General features: G+C 43.9%; 1 protein-coding gene across 1 annotated transcript in view; it reads right to left on the reverse strand.

Moving 5' to 3' along the window:
- Nucleotides 1-24,165, reverse strand: part of LOC149286927 (neurotrimin-like) — a 112,467-nt gene that overhangs the window by 36,080 nt on the left and 52,222 nt on the right. Inside the window, exon 3 of the mRNA XM_089493614.1 lies at nucleotides 10,666-10,791. Coding sequence (XP_089349740.1) covers nucleotides 10,666-10,791 — 126 coding nt within the window. The remainder of the gene's footprint in view (nucleotides 1-10,665; nucleotides 10,792-24,165) is intronic.

Genomic DNA, 24,165 nt, shown 5'->3' on the forward strand with positions numbered 1-24,165 from the left:
CATTATAGTTTATCCTACCGCGCGTCCCTCTGACATCATACAGAACGAGCGTGAGATCCCGCGTTATAGTCTGTCCTACCGCGCGTCCCTCTGACATCATACAGAATGAGCGTGAGATGCCGCATTATAGTCTGTCCTACCGCGCGTCCCTCTGACATCATACAGAATGAGCGTGAGATCCCGCGTTATAGTCTGTCCTACCGCTCGTCCCTCTGACATCATACAGAACGAGCGTGAGATGCCGCGTTATAGTCTGTCCTACCGCGCGTCCCTCTGACATCATACAGAATGAGCGTGAGATGCCGCGTTATAGTCTGTCCTACCGCGCGTCCCTCTGACATCATACAGAACGAGCGTGAGATGCCGCGTTATAGTCTGTCCTACCGCGCGTCCCTCTGACATCATACAGAACGAGCGTGAGATGCCGCGTTATAGTTTATCCTACCGCGCGTCCCTCTGACATCATACAGAACGAGCGTGAGATCCCGCGTTATAGTCTGTCCTACCGCGCGTCCCTCTGACATCATACAGAATGAGCGTGAGATGCCGCATTATAGTCTGTCCTACCGCGCGTCCCTCTGACATCATACAGAATGAGCGTGAGATCCCGCGTTATAGTCTGTCCTACCGCTCATCCCTCTGACATCATACAGAACGAGCGTGAGATGCCGCGTTATAGTCTGTCCTACCGCGCGTCCCTCTGACATCATACAGAATGAGCGTGAGATGCCGCGTTATAGTCTGTCCTACCGCGCGTCCCTCTGACATCATACAGAACGAGCGTGAGATGCCGCGTTATAGTCTGTCCTACCGCGCGTCCCTCTGACATCATACAGAACGAGCGTGAGATGCCGCGTTATAGTCTGTCCTACCGCGCGTCCCTCTGACATCATACAGAACGAGCGTGAGATGCCGCGTTATAGTCTGTCCTACCGCGCGTCCCTCTGACATCATACAGAGTGAGCGTGAGATGCCGCGTTATAGTCTGTCCTACCGCGCGTCCCTCTGACATCGGGTTGGTGCAGATTAAAGGGAGCAAAGTCCTATCTCTCTACTACCTCCCTGCGCTAACAAAACCGATATCAGATGCAATGTGAAGAATGTACAGCGCTGCGGTATATGATGGCACTATATAAAAAATGATCATTTGTAGCTCGAGTTTGCAGCTTCTATCTATAGGCTATAGAATGCAGATGGACAAATCTACTCCCAGAATGGGATGCTGTAGAGTCCAGTGCAGGTAAAAGCGGATTCTTCTTCCCAAAGGAAAAAACATAATAAAAAACATTGTATCTGCCGGCAGATCGGCCCCATCCGGCCCCCCTCTAGTCTCCCGTCTCTCCTGCTGTAAAGACCCAAATCTTAATCAGTCGTTGCTCTTTTTCCCCGAGTATTAAAAGGTGTGGGGGGGTCTGCTTCACATTAATATCTGGGAATGCTTTACGCTAACAATCTATTCACTTCCGTGCAGATAAAACATGTGATTATTTTCTCATTTGCATAAAGTGTGTCATGATGATGTCATAAATAAGGAACAGTAGAAACAAACACAAATTCCATTGACCTCTTCATCCATATATTTGTCTGCATTTCCGTTGGCGTTTGTATACAGTCCTTACACTATAAGCACCGTTTAGGCAACAGAGTCCCTTTAACGTGTTGAGAAATATTTTTTTCTTTATGTTCTGCAAACACCCGTGTTACGTGTGAGCAGAGATCACTAGATCTAATTTCACCGCCGAGCAAATGCCATTAATATCAGAATAGTAAATGGACGATCCGTTTACCGGTTTATTGATGGAATGCGTGCAAAACAGGTCAATAGTCTAACGATATCAATGAAACAACCCAGAGAGATGCTGCATATTCCACGCTGAGCAGAGCGGCCCCACTCAGATAACGCGAGTCAGGCACTCAGCGCAGACACTTACTCAACAATGAGATGCCCCGATACAAACGTGAACAAGGATCATCGGCCACAACCCAAGGCCGACATCATGCATGAGGCTGTAATCTAAAACTAAAATGGAATGAGGTTTTATTTTACTGGGAGGGTGGTAGATAAGTGGAGCAGCCTCCCAGCAGAAGTGGTAGAGGGTAATACAGCGAGGGGATTAAACATGCATGGGATAGACATCCGGCTCCTGAATCTAAGATGAGACCAACGACTGATTAAGGTTTGACTCTTTACAGCGGGAGAAAGATTGGTTTGCTCGAGGTAAACTACAATTTTGTTCCAATTGCTGTGATTATAATTAACAATTCTAACCGATTAACTTCAAAGACTGAAGATCCCCAAACATACAATTTTATGTTATCACCCCAAAAAACATCAGGCAGCGCAGAACGTCTAACCTAAGGATCCCAACGTCCCCAGGTCCATCGTAGACAGAATATCTCAAATCAAAACCAACAGCCTAAAAGTACTGAATATATTTCTGAGAAGTCGGGGGAAGCGGAGGCCTCGGCGGTCTGCTTTAGACGTAATGGTCAAATATTATGACACTTAGTGACGTCTAAACCGTATCCATCCATCTATTTATCAGCAGAGTCCTTCTACTGTTCGATATTAAATTAAGAAGAGGAGATCAGGACAGGCTTTCCTGGCCGGAGACAGAGATCTGAAAGCTGTATGCCCATAACAAGCATCTTCCCTATAGCGCCATCATATTCCGCAGCGCTGTACAACGGGTAAACAAGACAGAACAAGTAGGACATCGCATGATCATCTAAGTAAAGGGGTTCTTTGTAGAATAATTTCCAGCCTTTAGAAAGTCAGTCAGGCAATGACTTAAAACTCCACTTGCCCCGAATAATATCCAACATCCCAAATCTGCCCTCGTAACGGAACGTTTCTTAGCACCGCATTAAAGAAAGTCTCGTGTGGCTCTTTCTGGGATTTGATATTGAACATTTCTAATTTATAACTGAAATCTGCAGCCAGAGTCCCCAAATAACTCCGTCCCTCCGTCCGTTAATTGATATCCCCCCCCCCCCGTTGCGGTGCGTCTGAGACCCCCCGCTGCCGCGCGCCGTTCATTTATATTTGTCCTCTTTCTTTAAATTTTTTTGTTACCCCTATGAAGTAATTACCTGTTACTTTGTCACACTGGCCAACTGTAACCATGACAACACTATGGGACTAAATGTGCAGTGCTAAGAGACATGTCGCCATGGCAACTTGACTGACCAGTTATAGGCCCCAGTAACCATGACAATTGAGCATTAAGCTCTTTTAACCCTTGCAGGCCACAGACATCCGTAAAAACCTCCAGCCAGTTTGATGGAAATTTGCTAAACGGGGAAATAATCTGCATGTCATGCGAGAAACGTTTAACGGCTTTCAGCAGAAGTGCAATAAAGAAAATGCCCTCAGTCGTGCATTAAACTTTCCATTTTTTTATATGCTTTATGAGAAACCATAAATTAATGTGAAAAACACTCGAGGGTACGCGTCAAGTACCTCTTTAATTTTAGGCATGTAATAAGAATGAAAAGGAACACGGCTCATATAGACAGAGAAACACACAAACTAAAGGGTTAATTCTGCCTCCTCTGGAATTGGCTGTATCGGTAGGAATGATAGATGTTTACAAGCCCCCCACGCCTGTCCGCCTGGCAGCCATAATGAACCAAGATGCGGTAGCCGCAGACACCAGGCCACTTGCCACAATTTATAATTTGAGGAATTAGGGAAAAGTTTGGAGCTTCCTTCAAATTATAGACTGAATTATCCTGGGTTTATTCCTACATGCGGAGAGATGACGATTTGAGGGGGTTTTAATGGTGGGTCACAGGGTCCGACTCCGACACCCCCCCCTCTCTCTCTATATATATAGATATATATACATGCAGCATATAAATGCTCGAGGATCGGCTCATCCAACCATGACCCAGCCAAAAAGATCTGAGTTATTAAGATCATTCTGAGAATTAATGAAGTTCCTGAGACTAGAAATAGAAAAGCCTGATATATTTTAAGAGACCCTGAAAATCACCGGTGCCAGAAACCGAGGAACGGTCCAGCGCACTACAGCGGTCCAGAGCTAAAAAGAGTGCGATTTACACACAAAAAAAAACCGGGACGGGCGCCAAAACGGGGATAAAACCTTCTGCAGCTGCGGTAATCCCCAAATCTTTGAGAACACGGCAGTCATGCATAAAAAAAAAGAAAAAAGGTGAAAAGCAAATGAAAAAAAACAGCCATCTCGCCCAATACATAAATAAGTTAGCCACCAAGGTCCATGGTCGCATTCTCGCAGCTGCAACAAAAGTCTCCATAAAGGCCGCTAATTTCTCGTTCACATATTTAGTATCTCTGTGAGCAATGACTGCTATGGTGTCTATCATGGCAGCTTTATGAGTTGCTCAGAGGTCTCCACTGATGGGCATCTCCTGCCTACTCCCGACTCACCACTCATCACAGAGGTCTCACACCTCCTGGACCATCCGTCCGGCTGTAGGCTCAGTACACATGAGTGTAGAGACATGTTACAATGTAACTGCACACAACACATGCAAGCGACACACAGGAATGATCACAGTTTCCCTGTAGAAGAGGGCGAGAGAAGGGATTGTGTGAATCTCCATGACTTACTCATGGCGGGGCTGTAAGCAGGTAGCTCGAGCAGACAACCTGCTCCTTCAGATGAGAGTCAGAAGGCACTCGTGGCCGACGACCCCAAACTAGAACAAAACAAACTCCACGTTGGAAAAGTAACCCCAAAAGTTCAGTTCCGCAGGAACCTGATGCCACCTCTGCTATCTCATACCGAAGATAAACCCATTAAAAAGTTTCGTCTCTGAGATGCGCAGATCCCCAAAGAGATCTCGTTGTATTTAAAAAAGGAAACCTCCTATGGGAGAGGCAGTTTTTAGCAGCCGTATCCTTCAGCTCGCACATTATCATCTCGGATACACTCGCAATCCCTACCCGCGTCTATTCTAAGGTAGGTGATGAAGAAGCCCCGAGGCGCGGGCTCTGTGTACGCGAGGGCAGATAAAGGCAGGATTCTCATACAATGGAAGACACGGCGTGTCAGATTGGCAGGTAACTGTTACATTGTTCCTGATTTTTTATTTATCAGTACTGATACTTTTTTGCAATTATACAGCGACTCGGTTAACCAAATATCGCTACAATGTAATATATAAAGGGATAAGATATCGTAAATATGCATATAATTGTCTGACTATATCGAATGGCACAGAATGGTATCTGCTGTCCGGTGTCTCCTAATCTCGAGGAACCAATTGGTTTAAACAGTAAGGTCCCAAATGAGAACACCATTCAGCCAATGAGAGACCCACAGGGCAAAGGCGACGCTGCTCATTGACTGCTATTTGACAATATAAAGCTTCTATTAACCCTCACTATACCTGTCATTTTTATGTACCAGCACCATCAGATTATATTGAAAATGCATTTTTTTCATAGAATATAATCAGAACAATTCAAAAAGCATACAGCGGGGGTGGGGAGGCAATTAAATTAAATACAATAAAGAGGAATTCACAAAGATTGAAAATTAGCCAATATCTGTGAAAATGAGCAATATGCAAAAAAAGTGGCTACAAGAAAGGCCGGTAGCAGTTTTACCCGAGCGATGCCTCCGCGGCTTTATCATGCATTTGAAAGTAAAATGAATTACAAGGAAACACAGGTTGTTTCTATCCCTCTGCACGTTACAAGACGCGTTCCTTTCATCTTAATTCCCAGAACTCAGAGGCCCCGGGTAAATGTTTCTTGTAGAAATATTACACAAAGGGTTAATTCGGATTTCGGCCTGTTTTACTATTCACTTCTTCACATTTCTCTGGGTGGGAAGCCCGAGGGATCAGTCTTGCTTTCCTTGCTGGATTTAAACCCTTAAGAACAGCCTGCAGAAAGAACGTCTTTTATAGCATGTAAGGCGCAAAGACGGCTGACACCTCCTCGAAATATCGGACGTAAATAGGGCAACTCTCCGCACTGACGTTTCAGGGGATCAACCGGAATTCTTAACTCCTTTGTCCCCCGAGAAGCAGTTTTAGTAAGAAATTCATTGGGTTATAAGTATAGAAACAAGCTTTGTCCTCTGTGCTCAGCACCCCGGGGCTGAACGCTGTGCATTACGATTAGTAGCTATCTTCAGATAATGCCACATTCAGGTGCGGAACAGAAGATGTGAGACCCTCGGGACCTCCCAGAGACCACGCTTATGTGCAAGTGATACAAGTTCAAACTACATTTTAAAGCCAAGTTATCGGATGTGAAAGCACGTAAAGCACTAACGTTGTTCAAAGACGGGTTTTCTCAACTGATTTTGAAAGTTTTAGAAGTTGACGGTGTTGTTGATCTGTACCCGGTGCTTTAAACCTCACGTGGGGCCACTCTTCAAACAACCACATAATTCACATTATCTTACCTGCCAGGACTAGAACTGGGGGAAAGTGGAAAAATACTCCTGTACGAGTAACCTAGACTTTTTCCCTTTTTTTTTAATGGACAATAGTCTCCAACTAGCTGTATCTGTGACGATACACAATTAGAAATGACAGCACGGGCAAATACAGCGGGGTATTTACCTTCGGCATTGCCCTATGACTATACCAGGGCAGCACCAGCTGCCACCTCCGCGCCGCCGTTCTTACTGCCCAGTGATGAGATATTATGACGAGAGATGATAACTATGGACGCTGTTCTGACTCCGCAAAGTCTCCACACTGTTTGGGAAATCGGTGATCTCCCTTTTAACCGGCACATGGAGTCGCTACAGGGAGCCTAATGGTCCAACATGGAAGGGAACCAATTAAAAAAGAGATAGACCTAATTTTAGCCCCATCCCTCATTAAATATACTCCTCTAATTATTATGGTGTTTTTATCACAATTTCCATGAGTAAATCCCCTAATTTTAAGAATCGTATGGCTTGCGTTAAACTTACGGGTATAGCACCGATACCTGCGCCTGATTCCATGTAAATTAATAAGAGATACTCGCCCTAGAATAGGAAAAGCCAACGCAAATAAAGTGTTTCGTTTTTAAAAAGTATAATATACCAGTCGTTGTAAAACATAAGAGGAAAATATCATTTTTTTCCGGCTTGATGGAAATGTGGTTTTCTTATTTATTACAACAGCTACACAAGGTTAATCACATGTGCCCCGTTCAATTAAAAATGTGCAATGATGGAGAATCAAAATATCTCCAAATGTACGCCGAAGTCCCATGTCGTTTTGTTTTCCAGAACAATAGCCAAGTCTAGTGGATGCCAGCAATTTCCGGTGACAAATTTCCAAATGAGTTGAGTGCGCGGGGACTTCCAAGATCCCATCTGCTCACGTGTTTGTACAACCAAGCGAAAAACACAAAAAAATAACCCAGTTGACCAGGCAGAAAGCGCGATGCATGCGGAGAGGTTACACGGGCACGGTTTAATGGAATAATTAAAGGTTTTCTTATTCTAGGAAGGATTAAAGAGAAAACAATCAACTCCTGGATCTGTCTTTTGATGGCGTTAAGACGCGGAGGGTTGGGAGGTTGATGAAGATACTAAGAAAGTCTCAAGAAAGTCTACAGGTTCTGAACAAGCATCTTGACTTTGGGCTCTTCTAACTACATTAACAGACTGGCCCTTCAAACATGAGCTAACCCCCCAGACCAAGGGTTAGTTTCACCCTCTCCAACCCATCACCTGCCCTCTGTTGCGTCTGGACGACCTTCAGAAGTTTGAGTGCAGGTCCCCAGATATTCCATCAGGGCATCGTCTCAAAACCAAGCACATGGTTAGGATGGAGGTAACCTCTAATACTCACGCTGCTGGAACAATATGCCTTTCCATTCTTGTACACCCATTGAATCAGCTGAAGATACTCCTAGTCCAGCAGATGTGAAATTGGCTTTGGAAACACCTGTAGTTTGGGCCACATGGGCCACCTAATCCCCATCATCATTTCAATAGGACTGAGGACTGTACAATAGTCAAACAATTTGGAATCGGCTTCGACCCAGATAGTGACTGTAAGAGTTATCAAATAATCACACTCCGAAAGTATTTCTTTATAGATGATACTAAGTATCACTTCTGGATATAAATACAGACATTCTGTCTGAGATAGATGGGCATCGTGTGCGAGGACAGAGATACTCGCTCTCCAAAGAATACTCTGCATTTCACGCTTAGATACATTTTTATTTAACCTTCAATACAGTTTCACCGCAGAAACCTTAGAAACGCGGTACTAATGGAACGAGTATGGTGTTAAGAGTTATAAACCTATTTATTTAACCGATTTATTTTTCTGTGCGTGAAATTAGCGGCCGGTCTGAACGGTAATCGGTTAGCACCGTGTTTGTTTAAAAGAGACATCATTGTGTAATCTCACAATAACAGGCTGTACGGGGTGTAGATGGAGGAAAATGGGCTTTATTGGACCCAAGATGTGGCTAATTGTTCTTGGGAGTCATGAAGAGATGAGGAAATAGACGGAGTGGCCCCCAAAAAATCCTCTTTCTTCAGAACGAGAGAGACAGAGAGGCAGGCGGCATCCATATGAAGAGAGGTCAGGAAAGAGGCGACCCCCAAAGTGAAGAAAATATCCGATGAACGGGGAAGAGAAATTAAACTAGAGAGAATCCATTCTGAGCAAATCCTTTTTCAAATCTATTATTGAGTCTTTATTTGAGGATGATAAATTTTCTTTGGGCAACATAAAAGAAAATGTGAAGTTACATACACTTTGAGGACCTCAGCGGTCTCTTCTTCAGATGGAAAGCTGATGTAGTAAGAGTTCTGGGCTTGTATAATACCAATATTAATTAAATTAAATATTAAATATATTTCGAAGTCCAGTAGCGCTTTTCACAGTCACCGGGTTTGAAATAACATTCTGTCTTACAATGCGTTCTCACAGCAGGAGGGAGAGAAGATGTCATTTTTTTTTGTCGATGTCAAAAAGTGGGGAATACGCTCGAGACTTATCACTATGAATGAAAATAGACCAGCGAGAGGGAGCGAGAGAGACGCAGATGAGAAATCAAACTGAACAAGTGAGAAGAGGGTGGAAAATCCAAATATGTCTGAGCAAGAGGTGACAGACGCCACAAAAAGACAAGATACCAGAAAGAAATGGCCGCTCTGGCATGGGGGAGGATAGAGACAGGCTGGGAATACACGGGGAACGATCACTACAATACGTGACTGCATGGACCTGGACGCTGTCACATTATGACACATGAGATACTTTACGTCCATCATGATGTCACCATCAGTCATGTGATGCAGACGCCCGGATTCAAAAAGGGGAAGGGATTGCGCAAACAAGGCTTTAGTTGGTACTGAGGTTGAAATTAAAAGTCTGGCAGATGATTAAAGAGACAGTCTCAGTTATCTGAGTATTCTTCCCACTTATATATATATATAACTCACCAGAAGGACCCACCAAAACGGTTCAGCTTTATTATTATGATCAGAACCAATATGAAAATCCTTGGCTGATCCATTTGGACTCAGATGATAAGATCCTGACACAGTTTTGGTGGATCTTGAGTTCATAGCAAGATTGCTTGGTCAACCGTGATGATGCATGACTACTGAAGAGGAAAAATGGTGTCACAGGATCAGTGAGAAGGAAAAAAACACCCACAGGAGGAGAAGGTATCGCGCCATGAAGGAAAAAACAAAGGCACGGCGACTGAGAGATACAACCGCCCCATAGAGAGGTGAGGGGACACATAGGAACACGCTCTGGGTTTTCAGTCTGTAATGAAACCGGAGAGCGACAAAACCAGCAGGTGTGAAACAAAGGCCATGCTGCGAGAACGGACTGTTACCATCGGCTCGCAATTCCCCAGCAAACAGCTACAAATTCGAAACAACAGGAGATACATGGAGTTCCATGTTCTATTTATTTTGCTATATTTAGATAATAAGCCATTTGATGACCTGCTGCCAACCTGCTGACTTGAACCATATGAAGGAATGACGACTAAAGAGACGTTATAACCAGAAAGTAGGGCAACTAACACAAGTCCCAGCAACCACATGGGTATGTGGACTACCATCACTCTCAGCCAGAGTCTGAGGTGGTACTACAACCTCCAACATACTGCAAACATGGGTGAGGAACATGCTGTGTATGGGGAGGGCTATATGTCTTTCATCTGATGTTACAGCCACGCCGGGGAGCTCCCTGGGACTTGTCCTGAGTCTTAGGACACCGGCCCAATTAATGGATGAATTACATGGATTCAGGGATTCAGATTTTCAGGGTGATGGGTCAGATCCAGATGTTGAAGGGGTAAATTCTCAGGATAAAGTGACAGATTCTCAAAGTGATGGGGCAGATTCTCAGGGTGATGAGGGAGATTCTCAGGGTGATGAGGCAGATTCTCAGGGTGATGAGAGAGATTCTCAGGGTGATGAGGCAGATTCTCAGGGTGATGAGGTCAATTTAAGCGTCCTGTAGTCTAATGTTGACATAATAATTTGATGAGGTTCCATATAGAATCTTTGCTGGGATTCTAACACCTTCAGAGCAATATCATGGAGCAATGCTTCGTTACAACTAGGACAGAACAATATTCTGAAGTATCGCCTCGTTTGGGAATACGCAGGTTATTCCCCATATATACATATACATTGTAATATATACCGTCCTACAGAAAACATCCAGACCACTCACCTCTTGGAGACAGATGCCTCCAACTTATTACAGGATCCGGCTTTCCGGTGGCCATACAGACCAAGCTGACGTTGCTTCCCTCATTTACTGCAATATTTGAGGAGATCTCTGTGATCCGAGGGGGAACTGGAAAAATTAGGGGAGAAAAAAGAAGAAAAATCAACATGTATAAAAATGTGTTCGTATATAATACATCTAAAAAACGATATCATAAAACTATGATATGCAGAGTATCTTTATGTTATTTTTACAGGTAAACATTACAAATGACACAAAAAACTAACAATCATATTAATTGTTACACACATAACGAGAACACATTTTTTATTGGTGGGATTTTTATTCAAACGTACAATTTTTGCAGTAATGGGCTAGTATCTGAAACCAACACTTTAGTCTGAGAGGCAGGCGGCCGAGACAAAGTATCTTCTCCCCGGACATTGTGACTACTCTTTGGGACGGCAGCCATAAAGTTCCCTCCACAGTTAAGACAAACCGGTTGTGATACCGAATACCGGATAGAGCAGCCTAAACATCGTGAATTTCGTTAAAACCTTCCTGCAGGTCGAAGATGGCATTTTTACCTACAGTGGCCTTCACTACCCCTTTACATTCAACAAGATCTCAGAGACTTCTTACGGACGCTCTGCAGGAAAACGGGAGATGGCTCCTCGTGTTGGCTAATAATAATACATTGATTCTAGACTTTATAGGCAGCACAATTCTATAAAGAACATACAGAATAAAAGACGACACGCCATATTTATACACAAGCAATTCTGGGGCAAATATGGGTCAAACAATAGGAACATTGCACCAGTTTCCATGACGATTGCTCCACAATTAAAACTTTGCTCAAAGATGTTTACAAATATGGACAATTGTCACAATTGTTACATTTTAGACAGTTGTGTAGTCCCTCCTTATAATAATGTCCTCATCAAGTAATTGCAACATTATATCCGAAGTGTCTCCTTTAAGCCGGCATTCGCTCTCCTTCCCTCCTGAAGAAAGCCCCGCTCCCTCTCATGCGACATAGAAAGGTTAGAAGGGTCACTGAACGGAAATTAATTATTAAACATTTTGAATGGGTGATGGTACAGAAAATTGCTGACCATTTTTTTAATTACAAGGATAACATCGCAGCAAACGGGGTATTGTTAAGCGGCAAGAGAGGAAGAACCTGAACAATTAGCTAAACAAACATGAATAAAATAATTTTTACAAAAACCCTACAAGACAGCAGCTGCTTTAAACAAATTTATATAAAGCGGCAGCTAATGCGGATATAAATTATATACAGCATCATATGGAAGGAATCGGTGCAATGAGATTAGACTTTGTCCCAAATTGCTTGGAAAATAAATGGTTTACTGAACGCCACCGATTCTGCACTATACGAAGAGGGTTAAAAGGGTAACTGGCCTGCTTAAAAGCCCTCTTTCTTTTATCTTGTCTTTTTTTTAACAAATATGGATTTTTAAGGTGGTTTTCTAAATGCATAATAGGAAATGTTGGCAGGAAAGGAGAGAAGGCGATGAGGGATTCCAAGAGATAGGTTTCAAGGTATATAACATTATGGGCTGAGCTGCCTCCATGTTAATGGGGTCCTGATAAAGATACAGGGGAACCCCCTACACTTAACAAAGAGAGAGCCTTCATCACTCATTAAATACACCATGCGCAGGTCTGCTAATCTTCTTTGTTCTTCTTCCCACCTTCGACATCTCCATGGCTGAGATGCCTTCTCCCCTTCTGGTACCCATCATGAACATCTTGGGTATTTATCATTGATTGAGGTTAAAAAACCTGCTCCTCTGGTCTTCTGGAATAGGTAGCTACATGTGGCCCATTAAGACTTGTCCCTTAAGTAGCTGAGATGCCTTCTCCCATTCCTGGTACCCATCATGAACATCTTGGGCATTTATCATGGCTGAAGGTTAAAAATAAATCAGCCCCTCGTCCTCTGCATGGGGTAGTTGTGTATGGCCCATAAAGACTAGTTGGCTTTTTTTGCTTCACTTTGATGGTACTTTGATCTGAATTGGGCAAAATGGATAGGGTTGGTGGCTCTAGAGTCAAATGGGCCACCCAGCAGTATCCCCCAAAAACACAATACGTAGTATCACTTATAATACGCAGTATCCAGTAGTAACGCATGAATGGAGCAAAACATGGATCGGGCAAGGTGGAAGTGCCTCCTTTGGCTTTTACACCATGAGTGTCTAAGTACCTTATTATGTTAGACGCCATCTTCTTAAAGGAAGAGATGCTTATTTCCTACTCCTTTAGAACTGTAAACAATTTCTGTTTTTAAAGCCCAAACCTACAAAGGTTTAATTAAGAGCAGAATAATTCTCAGTTCCCTGCATTGAAACCGTTTCATTGTTACTCGGATTCCGCTCACCCTTTGCTGAAGGGAACACAAATGACACGTTACTTTGAAGTTTAATTTTTTTTATTGGACTCGCAGAAAGTCTTTATGATTTAGGGATGAAACGGATACAATGTGGCCGATTGAAACGGTGATATAATAGAGAACAGAGGACAGAAATATATCAGTACAATGGCAGCTAAAGACGGCATGAGAAGCTTTCTCTTAGGAAGCCGGCATATTGTATCTTTTATTCTTAATTCAAGAATGACATCACTTAATATCAGGGATATTGGCAACCTTAACGAGATGTATGGTGGCTGCGGCAGGGATAGCTGCTAAGTAGTTCCCCAGATCTGCTGTGCTACAACTCTGAAGACTCACAGCCAACCTTTGGACATCCAATCGTGGGAGTGAAAGTTTGCTCCTTCTGTTTGTTTCAGCAGGACTTGGCAGGAAAAGTCACCATATCCAACTTCTGTCTCCCCGTATTACCCTCTAGTATTACCCTGAGAGGCTGTTCCATTTATCTACCCCCCCCCTCTCGGTAAATTCCATAAAGTAGTAACCACAATAACAACCAACAAGATCAAGTGATTTTACCCCATTCCACTTCTTCTAAATGGTCCACAATCTATCCAATCACAATCAGTGAGCACAGAGACGCTGGCGCAAAGTCTCAAGGCTTCTTCCCAGCATGCAATGGAATGTTCCAATCATCAGGAGCGTGTGTTGCCATGGTGATAAGACTACTTTTCCAGTTTTACCCCCGTTTGTTTGTAACTCGTAGCGTCGGAACTGACTGCACTAAGATGATATAGATGAGGGGTAGCTGACCGTCAGCTCCTCGCTTACAACTCCCATAATCCTTATCCAACAGGTCTTCAGCCAAATAATAATAATGGCAGCAAAGCCGAGGGTTTGGGTTTAGAGGGACTTCTTGTTGCTGAACCACTGGCTGCGATCGCATGCTGGGAGCTGCAGGGACCGGGCCTCCCGCCGGCATCACATCGCGCATGGAAAACATTCTTCCAAAGGTGCAACGCATTCAAATAAAACAACTTTTCTGTTGCACATCCATCAATTAGCGTCTCCCCGCTGCCTGCCTTCGCACACGCGTGTAATTCTTCTACATAACTAGTCTTTGTTTTAAAGCGGCTGTTTTAATGCAGGTACACTGCAATTAGCGGCGCCCGCTGTATAATTACAGCTTAGCTCGTGACAGCCGGTGAACAGCGTCTGTCAGGCTGAGAAACTCACACATACAAACACATTGTAACAAAAAACACAAACCCAACAATACCGCGAAAGAACCGCATCGCAGCCCCAATGACACCTCCTCAACGTGCGCGGCTCGGAGGAGAGAACCGGGAGAGGGGACGGAAAAAACATTTAATTACATACAGAGGGATTTAACAGAGTACAGGAGAGAAGTTTATTCAAAGGAGGAGAAAAGTTACAACAAGAGGACAATATCTATAAAAGAGGCTGAATGGAAGGAAGTAGATGTATAAAGCAGCCTCCCAGCAGAAGTGGTAGAAGGTAATACAGTGAGGGTATTAAACATGCATGGGACAGACACACGGCTCCTGAATCTAAGACGAGACCAACGACTGATTAAGGTTTGAGTCGTTACACTCAGTTCCGCAAACAGACAACAATAAGGCACAAAGTAACATTAAAATCCTCAGTAATCTCAGCCAAGCGAGGATACTTTGGGCTTCCGCAGTTGAGTTCCCTCTAAATCCAGCCCCCCGTGGGCTCCTTCCACGCGTGTTACGTTGGACTGGACGTGGGTCTCCGTGTATACGATCCGCTGCCGGGTGGAGGGAATCAAATGCGGCAGAAAGTATTGAAACATTCGCTGCATCCGCCGGCTCTAACGCTACGAATGCGAATTATCATATAATTTCATGGTAAGTATTTCTCATTTCCCCTCAAATCGTCCCCACAATGTCTCATCACGGTGAATCAGGCGATGTTAGAATTCCCCTAAATCATTTAGGAGCCGGTGAGAAATCTCTGACCGGTTTTTACAGCACAATATAAATTCCTCAAATCAGCGCAGAATGGATGCTCTGTCAGCTTTTTATTGATCGCTTTGTGTCCTTAATAAAAGCGGCAGAAGACGGAATATATCCCAAAACTAGTAAAACAGAAGCGCCTGCGTCGCTTTAGAAACTATTGGAAACAGCGACTAATTCCATCACTTTACAAGCAACTTGTCGGGGGGGGGGGGGTTACAGAAAACCTGGATCTAGACATGTTTATTTTACTTAAATATAACATTATTATTTATAATAAATACCAAAAATCTATTAAAATATCAAAACCAATGACATTGTGAGTCTTAAACACCAACATATAAAGTGGTGGTCGCAGCAATAACCAAATCAATTGGTAATTATTATTCTCCCGATAACTGAGAGTCATGGGAGTTGTCTTAAAGAGGAAACTCGTCTGACTTCATTCGAAACCACGAATCAGAACCCGACGCACCCAACAGAAAAGCAACGGCTCACTAAATGCCGAGTTGGTCAAGTTGAGTACAAAGGTGTCAGAGGTGTCAAGGTCCTGCGTAAATTATTAAACACATTATATATATTATATAAACAGCATATACCGTATATAGAAAACATATATAATGTAACGGCCAATCAGGAATGTTCCCCAACATAAGATAACTTAACGGAAGTTAATTCCGCCGGGCGACTGCTCATTAAAGTCACTCGTTTCCGACGTAAACGCTCATAATCGGCATAAACTTCAAACTCCTTACAGGATAAAGACGACGAGGCTGGCGGCACCGGCTTTATTTCTGCAATTTATAGAAAAGGGCATTTTCAGAGAGGTCAAAGCAAACACCCCGACAATTTATCATCGGATCTCCCCCAGAGGACGGAGGGAATGAATGTCTCTGAAGAGAACGCGGGAAAGGTGTGAGGGATCCGCGGTTCTGTTTGAAGGCCACGTGTGGACCCTCCGTGTCTTGTGACCGCCGCTGAGCCCATACTCCCTGGAGTCCGCGGCAGATGGAAGAAACGATACAGCGTGTTCTGTCCTCGGCTCCTCCGGAGTGTTTGGGATGAGGGACGAGGGGAAGAAGGTCATGTGGGGAACGTAAGTCTGGGCTGGATTAGACGGCGTCAGCGTTTCGCGGAGAAGTTCTGGGATATTTTTATGGGCCGTCTCTCCCTCGTGGGTTCTGAAGCACAAACTCAGCAGAATGTTCACGGAACGATGTGTAACGGCAAATCCACAGCCGTGTTAACCCTGTCCTGCTTAATAAGGCCTGCAATACATCTACAAAGTGCACGGTATATCTACAGCACCGCATACCCAGCGTCCTTGTCTGACCAAACTCTCTTTTGGCCCAAAGTCCCTGATGCCCCTCTTTCTTCCTCTGATGTCCTTCTTTCCTCGCTTGAGGCCCCTCTTTCTTCCTCTGATGTTCCTCTTTCCACCTCTTTCCTCCCCTGATGTCCTTCTTTCCTCCTCTGATGCCCCCTCTTCTCTAGGAGCTCAGAATGTTTGCTGTGCTTCCTCGGAATATGATTATATTATAAATGTATATTTATACACAGGAAAAGTATATCCTCTACAATATGCCGAAACAGCAGCAGAAACGGGTGACTAGACGGGGGCCAGATGGGGGCCGATCTGCTGGGAGGTTCTGTGTTCTAGATGTTGCACCCTGACCCAGTGGCTGTACAGTCACGTCCGTTTATCGATGAAATACAGATTTTCCGATAGACATATAATTCTTAGCGTCTGATTTTTGTATCAATATTAAAATTTAATCAGGTTTATCAAAAAAGTGGAATTTAATTTATACCCCAAACACCCACATACATGGAAAGAGTAAGTGCCGGTGTAACGCATGATTATCCAACTTTATTCATTTATTCCGCCCCGTTTCATGGAAGCTGATCATGTCCTGAAAACTTCAAAAGTAGGAGTGAGGAAAAAGGGACTTAAAAAAAAGGAATTGCCACAAAAGGCACCGATCTGCAAAAATAAAAAAAAGTATTTAAAATACTAAAATCTAAGATTTCCAGAAGACATCGAAGAGAAGAAAAAACCCAAAGAAAGAAAACTTAATGAGAAAAAAAATGTCAACACTGACAGATCCACTTTAAATTGAAATTTGAAAGCTTTTCTCGTACGTCTCACAGCGATTGTTTCAGTGTCAGAATCCGACTTCCAGAGCCGCCTCCCCCCTCCGAAAAAAGGATAAAAACGTCTAAAAAGGCAGAAATATATAAAAAACGATGGAGGGTTCGGGAGGCAGCGATGGGGACAAAATGAACCAAAAAGCAATGCAGAAAACTCCAGACATGTGTCTGTGACGATAGAAGTGACCCGAATCTAACACTAGAGGGTCTGAGGCTTAGTAAGGAGGCTTTATGTTATCAAGAGAGTGGTAGTTAAGTGGAACAGCCTCCCAGCAGAAGTGGTAGAGAGTAATACAGTGAGGGGATTAAACATGCGCGGGATAGACATACAGCTCCTGAACCTAAGACGAGACCGACGACTGATTAAGGTTTGAGTCTTTACAGCAGGGGAAACGGGCAACTAGACGGGGGCCGGATGGGGCTGATCTGCCGGCGGGTTCTGGGTTTCTTTACAGAAATGTGAGGCTGCTGTGAGATTCCGGTCTGTCGGCCGCGGTGAGTTGAGGAGGATCTGCCGTGACGCCGCTGTGTGATGATTCCACAGATACGGCGCGGGGTGATTGTAAAAGACTTTCTCGGCCGGCTGAGAGCAGCAGAAGAGACTTTATACCGGGGGGGGGGGGCAGTCAGAGGGAAAGCCGATGTCTCTCTCAGCCTCGTTATATCCATTCCTGCCGCAATATCGTCCTAATTAATAGAAAAATACACTTTACGCTTCTGCAGCTTTATTTGCAACACAGATTTTTAAGTGGAACTGTAGCATTAGAAACATAATATCTGCCGGCAGATCGGCCCCATCCGGTCCCCGTCTAGTCGCCCCCGTCTCCTGCTGGAAATAGTGATCTATACATGTTACTGCCGTTCTCCCAGCTTGGAGGAGAGAAGTGAGAGAGAGGGGATGGGAGAGAGAGACGAGGAGAGAGAAGAGATAGAGGGGATGGGAGAGAGACGGGGAGAGAAAAGAGAGAAGAGATAGAGGGGATGGGAGAGAGACGGGGAGAGAAAAGAGAGAAGAGATAGAGGGGATGGGAGAGAGAGACGAGGAGAGAGAAAAGAGATTTAATGAAAGGACTGGAGGGAAGAGTTGGAATGGAAGGAAGTTTTACTGCACAGAATGGGTGGTAGAGAAGTAGAACAGCCTCCCAGCAGAAGTGGTGAAAGTTAGCACAGCGAGGACAGGACGACAGACTGTAAGTACTGTTCAGGTGACGGAGTGTCTTTAAAGTTTAAGAAACTAAAGAGAGACAAAGTCAGGTCACCTTCAGATGCGTTAACCATCAGGTGTCTCATCCGGGGGGTGCCTTATTGCCATTACCGGCAAACAAAGACATACAACCGAGATAATCAATGGCCGGCCATCTGCTCGCCAGTTTACTGACGGGAAAGAGATGCAGCAGAAGCAGCTGGAGCCGGTAAAAGGGCCGAGAGCGGCACACAACGCAAACTCCAGCCAGATCCCTTCCAATCACCTACAGCGAAACATTCCGCCCTTCTCCATGTTTTCCGGGCGCCGCGGCCCCAAATGTCGCGCTTTCATCGGCATTATTAACGCTACACGGAGGTACGTCGTGCTTCACCTTCGCTGCGGACCGGACTCGTTCCCCGCGCGATGATAAACGGCCGCCGAGGAGCTGCGTGCGCCGCGCGTCTTAAATATAGAACGGAAAAAACGCATCGGAGCAAATTCTAAAAATAAACTCCGTCCGCCAACTCAACGGCGCGATTATCCGGGCAACATGTATAAATGAATCCAATATCCAGCGTATATCAGAGAACTACGGTAACCTGCAATCACCTCGCCCTTTTGATTTATTGCACGTTAATAGAAGGAAAACAAAAACGCCAGGCGGGGCTCGTCCATAAAATTCTGTAACATTGGGAGTCATGTATAAAAAAAAAATCAGGTGCAAAGCTTGGAAAGTGGTCTTATCGCCATGACTACCAATTGAATGGACAAGTCAGCAGAAACATTATACGTTATATTATTATATATTATACAGCACTGGGGGGTTATTACTGTATACAGCGCTGGGGGTTATATTACTGTATACAGCACTGGGGGTTATATTACTGTATACAGTGCTGGGGGTTATATTACTGTATACAGTGCTGGGGGTTATATTACTGTATACAGCGCTGGGGGTTATATTACTGTATACAGCGCTGGGGGTTATATTACTGTATACAGTGCTGGGGGTTATATTACTGTATACAGCGCTGGGGGGTTATATTACTGTATACAGCGCTGGGGGTTATATTACTGTATACAGCGCTGGGGGGTTATATTACTGTATACAGCGCTGGGGGGTTATATTACTGTATACAGCGCTGGGGGTTATATTACTGTATACAGCGCTGGGGGGTTATATTACTGTATACAGCACTAGGGGTTATATTACTGTATACAGCGCTGGGGGTTATATTACTGTATACAGCGCTGGGGGTTATATTACTGTATACAGCGCTGGGGGGTTATATTACTGTATACAGCGCTGGGGGTTATATTACTGTATACAGCGCTGGGGGTTATATTACTGTATACAGCACTAGGGGTTATATTACTGTATACAGCGCTGGGGTTTGATACACAGTTGCTGTCCGTGGTGCTGACTGCAGTCAATTCATTAAGTTCCTCGGCAGTCAGATAAAGGATTCCTATTCGATAAAATAATGAATGTTGCCAATTTTTGAACAGGTCCTCAGATTTTAGTTTTTTTAAAAAATATTTTTAAGTGTTTCTGAATTCGACGCATAATCATTACTGAGCATTTTGGACAAAAATGTAGACATTTTTTCTTTTATTTCCCGTACACGCTCTACGACATGTTCTGGCGTTATAATCACTTACTTCAAAGGAGGAGAAATGTTAGAACAAGAAGCCATGATCAAAAACTAGCGGGTCAGAGGATGAGATGGAATGGAAAAAAGATTGACTTTACCGAGAGGGTAGTAGATAAGTGGAACAGCCTCCCGGGAGAAGTGGTAGAGGGTAATACAGTGAGCGCATTAAACATGCATGGGATAGGCATCCGGCTCCTGAATCTAAGACGAGACCAACGACTGATTAAGGTTCGAGTCTTTACAGCGGGAGAAACGGGCGACTAGACGGGGGAGACATTTGTGTTATTATGAAATTTAAATAAATGTAAACCTGAAATCCAAACAATTCCGTCTGCGTTAATTATTACTAGAAATTGTGTTTTTAGTGGCAGGTCTGCTTTGATTGCATTATTCGACACGCTGCAGAAAGCGGTCTGACGAAGCAACGCATCACCTGATCGCTGTCATTCTCCGAGAGACCTGTTTGTGTCGACAAATGGAAAGGGCGATACGGGCAACGGGTTCGCCGTAAACATCTCAAGGTCAGGAAGGTCAGCAGCAGGTTTGGGTCAAACGATTGAAAGGCAACATTTCTCCACAAAAAATGTATCTTTACAGGTGATTAAAGGCAAACTCATTAATAGCTAATTTTATCACGACTCAATGGCTCGGATCACTAAGCGATTAAAGAGTTAATTCATCAGGCTGCTTTTCAGTAAAATGTTTCTTCAAACATTCCATACAAATATTAATGAGAATTACAAATAAGTTGAAATGTGAAAGAATTGATGGCGTAAAGAGGCGTTTTCCACGGCTTTATTCCACTGCTTCCCTAGGTTACAGAAAGCATGCGCGGCTGCAGCGGCCAAGAAACGCTTATTATGCTGCACTGCGCCGTTCTCATCCCTCTACGCTTTTCATTAGAACTCATAAAATTAGCGTTTAATCACAAATGCTTCATTCTAGTTTTCTTGAATGGCCATTAACGATCGATAACGACAATTAGACTTTAGCTAATATACCTGACATATACCTGACACGGCAGCTGTTTTTAGGTCGTCGGGAGGATTTAAATACCCAGATCGCTTCGGCCAGACTGAAAAAACCAAAAAAACAGCGAGGGGGGGGCGAGGGGTACATTGCGTGGATAAGCATACGGCTCATCATTGTTTGGGGTAACAAACAAAGGGTGTTGGGGTTTCAACTAACGCCGTGAGAGGTCAGTAAATGGGCTCCATCATCTTAAACTCGGAGACCTTGAACAGACCTTGCACTATATAACTTGAATGCCAACGTTTTGACCAAAAGGTTTTCTTCGGGACCAAAAACAAAACCCTTACTGATAATAAAAGATGACCGATTAGTTTTATGAATGTGTGAGGAAGATGCGTCGGCAGAACTGGACCGCGGCGGGGTTCACGGGGACGGCCAAATGGAGAATATTTCCCAAATGCTCTCACACAACCACCACATGTGACTCGCCGTTTCCCCGCAAAAGGTGCAAACGTCCCCGCCGTGTTTCTACTTTTATTTTCCAGCTTTAAAAGTATCCGAATATATATTAAAATTACCCAATAATACGTCTCAGTTGGAGATATTTTGGACATTTTGCTAAACAATAACCGAGTAGACATTTTCCCCCACGTGTTGGTTACTTGGCGTCTTACGGAGTGGGAACAAAGTATCTACTCGGACAGAGATATCCCGATATCCCGGCGATTATCTGACCGTGAGGGAGAGGATTGTTTGCTTTCTGATTACGGAGATAGAGATTAGGAACATTATCTAAAAAAATAAACAGAACGGGGAGCACAAACCCTATAAAAGCATAAAAGTCTTCAACATTCAGATTCGGGGGTTGCTGCTGGAATAATAAAGTGTTATCTTTCTATTCATCCTGACTGTTTTATAAACTTTCTATATCTTTAGACATTGTGGAATGGTCCTAATGATAGATAATATTCTGGGTAAGGCAATCATCTTCGCTTTAATGCTTTCTTTAATCTGGAAATATCCATCGGATAAATTATTGTATTTGACTGTAAAATAAAGGATTTGCGGAAAGCGAAAGATCTGCTTTGAAATTGTTTTTGAAGAATTTATCTGACAAACAGGTTATTGTTGACCCCGGCGACTCGCCGAATGTGTCATAATAATCCTTCTACCGATATTCTCTTCCACTGCCGCCGTTCCAAAATCCACAGATTGAGGTCCTTCTTGTATCACATCGCTTTGGCAACTTCTCTCTATTATTAGAGATTTGGCTCCCAGAATCCATCTTATAAGGATTGTAAGACATTAAAACAAGCGTGTCTTATATTAAAGACCACATTTAGAGCAATCAAAATGTGAATTTAAACAGTTTTTTTAATCTAAAACCACATCGTCTTCTTCGTCAGCTGCTGAGCGCAGCTGTTTCTTTCTCGGCGGCGGGGGCCAGATCCTCAAATCGCATTGAAAGCGCATAATACTCATCAGAACCAGATGCAACAAAGTTAGTGTCTTTGTCAAAAGTGTAAGAAGTTAAAAGCACAAAACAAAAACTTTTACAATGGAACGAGCAAACAAGGAGCTATTGATTGTATGGGACTCCTTTCATGAAACCGGCTTCAAAGCGCCTTCTACTGTTGGCCAGTAACTTGGTGACATTGGCCAAAGTATGGTTAGAATGCCACAATTAGCCATATACATAAGACATGGTTTGGCGTCGAGAGAGTAAACATGCGCGGGATAGACATCCGGCTCCTGAATCTAAGACGAGACCAACTACTGATTAACGTTTGAGTCTTTACAGCAGGAGACGTGGGCCGAATGGGGCCGATCTGCTGGCAGGTTCTGTGTTTCTTAGCGATTACTTTTCTTCTGCCGTTGAGCCCCTACGACGACTTATCTGCTGCTTTTCCGTTTTAATGGCTCCTTGAGGCTGACGGGCACCATATGCATATCGAAAAGTCAGCTCCGAAAAGTTTCTTCTTCAAAGGCTGGGTTTGCTCTGTATAATGAACAGTTCAACCAGCGAAGAGACCTTAAATTTACTATACATTACACAGGGCCGGCTCAGCCCTTCCTGCTAGAGAAGCTCAGCAGCTTCATAATGCGCAGTCAGGTATATATATATACATAAAAACGAAAAATCCACATTAATAATCCCAGGTCCATCCAATACTTGTTTCGTGTCCAATTCTATTACATGTTACGGGGTTTTTTCCCCTATATTGTTTGTGTATACGTTGCTCTGAACGCCTGGCATCATGCGGCATCGCGCTGGCGGCCGGGTTCCTTGCGTCTCTCTGTGTTAATGTTTGTCGGCGCGCTGGCATCTCATTAATACGTGGCAATCATTAGTAAAACCATGAAGTATTATAGAAAGCGATGCATAAAGATTAACGGCGTTCGCCGGGTGCTGCGAAGTCAGACTTCTCAGCCTTGTTCGGTTGCAAAAAGCGAAGAATGAAGGACGATGTCCAACAGAGGAAAGGGATAAAGGAACCCAGAGTACAGAAAGAATGATGAAAAGCAACCCGAGGCTCGGATCTGCCTATGGAGATGCTGCTTCTCCAACAATCCCTTTAAAGACTGGCCTTGCTCAATACATCTGCACATTCGCACAGACCTGGCCCCGGCGCAGAGACGTCCTTCTTCCTCCCCAACTGCTCTTTGTTGGTATAAAGTAACAGCGACAAACGGATACGCAAAAAAACACACAACCATGGATTCAAAGAGCTGCTCAGAATACTCTGTGCCTTTACTTGCAATCTAGGGGGGAAAAACTGTATTCTGTGGGCTGTTGTAGGGCAACATGACATGTAGTGTAAGGAGGTTTTAGTTTAGTGATATAGTGGTAGATCAATGGAACAGCCTCCCAGCAGAAGTGGTAGAGGGTAATACAGCGGGGGTATTAAACATGCATGGGATAGACATACGGCTCCTGAATCTAAGACGAGACCAACGGCTGATTAAGGTTTGAGTCTTTACAGCGGGAGAAACGGGCGACTAGACGGGGGCGTTATGAGACGCGGGGAAGATAACATTTCAGAATCTTTACTTTGTCCATAATTAAAATGCAGCATTCAGCTGGAGACAAACTGCTCCGGGTTATCGTTTCCGACATATATGATCGTGATAAATAAA

This window comes from Sceloporus occidentalis, unplaced genomic scaffold, assembly GCF_023333645.1.
Source record: "Sceloporus occidentalis isolate IW3139 unplaced genomic scaffold, rSceOcc1.0.p SCAF_66, whole genome shotgun sequence".
Classification (NCBI taxonomy): Eukaryota; Metazoa; Chordata; class Lepidosauria; order Squamata; family Phrynosomatidae; genus Sceloporus; species Sceloporus occidentalis.